Source organism: Cebus imitator, unplaced genomic scaffold (genome assembly GCF_001604975.1).
Source record: "Cebus imitator isolate Cc_AM_T3 unplaced genomic scaffold, Cebus_imitator-1.0 Scaffold84, whole genome shotgun sequence".
Taxonomy (NCBI): Eukaryota; Metazoa; Chordata; class Mammalia; order Primates; family Cebidae; genus Cebus; species Cebus imitator.
The window spans coordinates 2,385,417-2,390,218 of NW_016107399.1; the positions used below are offsets into that span (position 1 = coordinate 2,385,417).

At 45.0% G+C, this 4,802-nt stretch overlaps 1 protein-coding gene across 1 annotated transcript in view; it reads left to right on the plus strand.

The window, feature by feature from the left end:
* LRRC52 (leucine rich repeat containing 52) overlaps positions 1–4,474 on the plus strand; it is a 20,379-nt gene extending 15,905 nt beyond the window's left edge. Inside the window, exon 2 of the mRNA XM_017534049.2 lies at positions 4,018–4,474. Within this exon, the coding sequence (XP_017389538.1) occupies positions 4,018–4,337 (320 nt within the window). The 3' untranslated portion in view covers positions 4,338–4,474. The remainder of the gene's footprint in view (positions 1–4,017) is intronic.
* Positions 4,475–4,802: the final 328 nt, after the last annotated feature.

Below are 4,802 nucleotides of genomic sequence, written 5' to 3' on the forward strand. Positions count from 1 at the left end.
AAAAGGTCATTAAGGATATAGAAAATTAGTACACCATCACAACCTAACTGACATACATAGAACAATGTACTCAACGAAGAACACAGTAAGTCCTCACTTAATATCAATAGGTTCTGGAAACTGCCACTTTAATTTAAGCAAATGACATATAACAAAACGAATTCCACCATAGGCTGATTGATATAAGGAAGACTTAAGCTTCTATAGCTTATTTCTAGTCACAGAAACATCACCAAACTTCTAAATAAAGATCCAAAAAAATTCTTCTAATATTTAGCAATGAAATATGAAACATACAAACATTTAAGAAAGATTCATACAAACAAGTAAGATAATATTTACCTAATTATTTCAGTTCAGGGTTGTGAGTGGCTGGAGCCTATCTTGGGAACTCAGGATGCAAGGTGGGAGGCAGTCCTGGCCATGATGCCATTCTATTGGGGGCCACGCATGCACACTTACACTTACTCAGACTGGTATAATCTAGACACGCCAATCCACCTAACATGCACATCTTTGAGATGTGGGAAGAAACCAGAGCACCCGGAGAAAACCCATGTAGACACAAGGAGCTTGCATAAACTTCATACAGGCAGTGGCCCTGGCTGGGAATATTTTTTTTTTCTCATTAACATTGCAACAAAATGACGTAGAATGAAACAGCGTTATTAGGGGATCCACTGTATAATTTTTTTGTAGCACATGGAAAATGTACTAAAATTTACCTTACATTCAGCCATATAGCAAATTATCAAGAAATTTCAAAGGATCAAAATTACAGAGAGTGTTTCTATAGAATTAAACCAGAACAGTAGGATTAACCTAGAATCTCATAATAAAAAAAAAAAAAATACTAGAAAATCCCCCATTTTTACGAATTACCCAATTTGGTCAATGAATGCTAGCTCTTACGGACAAGAACAATAATGATCAGACATGGCTTATGCCTTTAGGAGCTAAAAGTCCATCTAGTAACGGAGAAAGGACACACGTTGTAAATAACCATCATGCAAGATGGAATGTGATAGGTACATTAAGAATGACACAAGGAAATGCTAGGGACGAGTTCACGAGTGGGAACAATCACATATCCTCTGAGCTCTGAGGACAAGGTGGTTGAGGAAGGTATCCTCGGAATAGATGCATTTAGGCTAGATTTTAAAAGATGGAAAGAACATGATCCTGCAAAACCAGGGGTATGAGGCGTTTGATACAAAAAGAGCAGTGTAACAAAGGTAACTACAGATGTGGACAAAGGTGAGATGTAGTCAAGGCATAATATGCAGTTAATTTGATTGGAGCAAAGGTTACCAGCAGTGCTGAGAAGTAAGGGGGGAAGAGGAGAAAAGGGGTAGATGCTGAGGGGCTCTGAATGCCAGGCCAGATGGTCTGGGTGCTATTCTGAAGTTCACAGGGGGTCAGAGGAGGGTTTTGAGCCAGAGTGTGCCTGGGAAGAGCTGTACTTGGGGAAGGCAATTTGGCAGAAGTGTGTGAAATGGCCCAGGGCTGGGAAAGGGAAACAATGGAGATAGGGAGCCTGGGAGGGGAGAGCCCAGATCTTGGCAGTGACTGCGACTGGGAAGGGGGGGAGAGAATTCAGCGGGAGAGAAACCCAGGCCTCCCTCCCAACAAAGCCACCCACATCCCTCACTTAGCAGCCTAACAATGCATTAAAATCACTGCCTAATTGCTCCTTTCAAAGTTAATGCTCCAAAATGGGGAAATGTGTGTGATGTTTAGTCTCATCTCTGCCGCCCAAGCTGCAATTTGAAAGCCCAATCTTTTTAAAAATAGAATGAGATAAACCCCCCTAGACACATCCCAGACCCTCCAAATCCCATGTTTTCCTTTCTCAAATACATCTTTCTTTATAGATTTATGTGTCTCCCATGGTTTGGGCAGGTGACCTGAGCTCTCTCTCGATAGAATTCCTGGAGAGCTCCCAGGCGCCTCTCCTGCTCATTGGAGCCCCATGCTCAGGCCTCCTGGGCAAAGCCACGGAGGTCCTCAAACCAGGCTGACTGGAAAGAAGTCTGGAGGCATAATTGTGTTCCTGTGACTTCAGCCCTCAACTCCTCTCCCTCTATCTGAGAGCCCTCTGGTGGGGCAGGTTTGCCTTGAGGACCACTATCCCATACTCAGTCTAGAGAGAGGTGTCTTCCTCTCCCTTCCTCTGTAATCATTACAAACAGTGGGTATGACATAGTTCCTGCACTGGCTTCCCCTCTTGCATCTACAACTTGTTCTGAGAGTGAGTCCTAAACAGCATTACACACTTCAGGCCAACTTCCTGAACAAAACAAAATGACTTTGCTGTAGGTGTACTGATACAGAAGCAAGAGGAAGGTAATGGTGTCCAAGTGAAGAGGACAGCTCTTTTCAGCCACCCATAAGCCCAAGTGCCTTTTCCCCAGTCAACTTACTTCTGTACTTTTAATCTAAATGCTGCTTCCAGCCCCCATTAGGATTTCCGTAACCGAACCTGATTTTCCTAACATCCTGGGTCACCAAGGATAGTGATGTTTTCACTAGTCAGGCAGTTCCTGCTCCGAAGTTTAGAGGAAACTCCTCTCCACAATAGCTCCTGTTTGCAAATCCCACTTATGCAAAACAAGCTCACACTGGTTTTCTGTCTTCTGTCTTCTCTCTCCTATCTAGATCCTGCAGTTATCTAGAACCTTCGAGTTATGGGATCTCCTGAGTCTCAGTTTCCTTATTTGTAAGAAAATAATATTATGTGCCTCAAGGTTATTATTAGAATTAAATGAGATATTTGTAAATCACTTAGTGCATAGTAAGAGCTTAGCAAATACTGGCTGCTATTATAATTTTCTCTGTGGTTGTCTCAAGCCCTGGCCTCAGCCCTGAGCTAGAGCTCAAGGATCTAGTGTGTGCCGGATACGTACACCTGAGCGCCTCACCACAAGCACTCAGCCTCAGCATGGCAGAGTATATGGAGTTAGAAAAATGCAGGGCCAATGACAGGGCTCCAAGGATTCTGTGCTGGAGGCACAATCACCTGCCTTCTTACCTATGTTGATAAGTCCTCTCGACTACTCTGAGAAGAAGTATCATTCTTTGCACTGCTAAGATGAGGAAATGGAGTTCAGAGAGAGAATCCAGTATTTTGCTGAAGTTTACAAAATCAGCAAGTAACAGAGGCTGGATTAGAATCCTGGCCTGTCTAGCTCCAGAGCCTACTTTTCTTTCTGTTATATACTGAAAGCCATGGCACTAGATATGGGCAGGTGCTGAGAGAAGTAGCCAGGAAGCTGAGTCAGCTGCTAAGAATGACTGAAGACTCATGTCGATGACATAATCAGCCAGTGATGGATGACATCACCACTGAGAAGCGGAACTGCTTTCCCTATTGGCAACCTCTTTACCCTGAGCTCCCCTGACTTGTCATGCGGGGAAAGTGGGGAGTGGGTAAAACACACAGTAAACATTTCAAGGGAATCTTATCTCTCCCTAGAGTTGAGTGGCTTGCAAGGCTCTTGGGTTATGCTAGTGGTGCCAAGCTGGACTCAGCTACTGCTAAAGAAAAAGGGAGAAGGTGAAGGGAAAGTTGGGATGGAGGCTAGGGAGGGGCGAGAGGAAGGTGACTGGTGAAGAACAGGGGCATGTCAACACTCTATGGCAATCCTGCCTAAGCTTCCAACCTCCCCACCCCTGTTGTGGCCTCACCTTCCTTGAGGATTCTTAAGAAGCATTTTCATGGCCTGAATGCAGCAAAGCTTGGGGACACAAGGAACAGTCCAGGCCCAGTACTTCTCAAACTCTAATGTGCAACAGACACCCTGAAAGTCTTGTTGAGATGCAGATTCGGATTCAGAAGGTCACAGGTGGGTTCTAGAGTCTGCATTTCTAACAAGGTCCAGGTGATGTCGATGCTGCTGGCCCACGACCACACTTTGAGCAGTGAGGGTCCAGATGGCTCCTCCAGATCCCCTTTGGCCTTAGGACTTTGGGAGTCATGCTGTTTCAGCACCCTACCTGCTGTGTTTTTCTTCTTAGATGATCTAAATGCCACATGTGTGGAGCCCACAGAGCTGACAGGGTGGCCCATCACACGAGTGGGGAACCCACTCCGGTACATGTGCGTCACGCACCTGGACCTCAAAGACTACATCTTCCTGCTGCTCATCGGCTTCTGTATCTTCGCTGCGGGAACTGTGGCCGCCTGGCTCACAGGTGTGTGTGCTGTGCTCTGCCAGAACACCCGCCGCAAGTCGAGCGAAGAGGATGAGGATGAGGCCGGGACTAGGATGGAAGTCGGCAGGCGGATTTTTCAAACCCAGACGACCTCATCCCAGGAGTTCCCTAAGCTTATTTAGTTGCTTGAGACTACCAACTTATGTGCCTCCCCCAGGCTCCCTGCTTTCTCTCTTGCCCTCCCCATCCCACCACCTTGGAGCTGTCATAGACATTGAAACCTACTAGTAAAATGAATAAAATCTCTGGTGGCCAGTTCACAGGTTGGTCCCTTCCCACTTCACCAGCCCAAGGATGACTCCTTGAGCTCAGCAGGATGGGGTGGAACAAAATCTATAAATATTGTTGGATGCATCTAAATACCAAGAAAGCCTGCCCCAAAAGTAAGCCAACTCGTGTTTAATAAGTACCTATTATGTCCCCAAACTAAGTGCTGGAGGGATGGATACAAGAAATACAAGATTTAAGATCTTCCTTAATGATTAAACAATTTAAGTGGAAGTTAAGATTAATATTAATCAAATGGAGAAAAATATAAGGAAATGATAAGAGCTAACATTAATGGAATGTGTCCATGGGCCATCTTC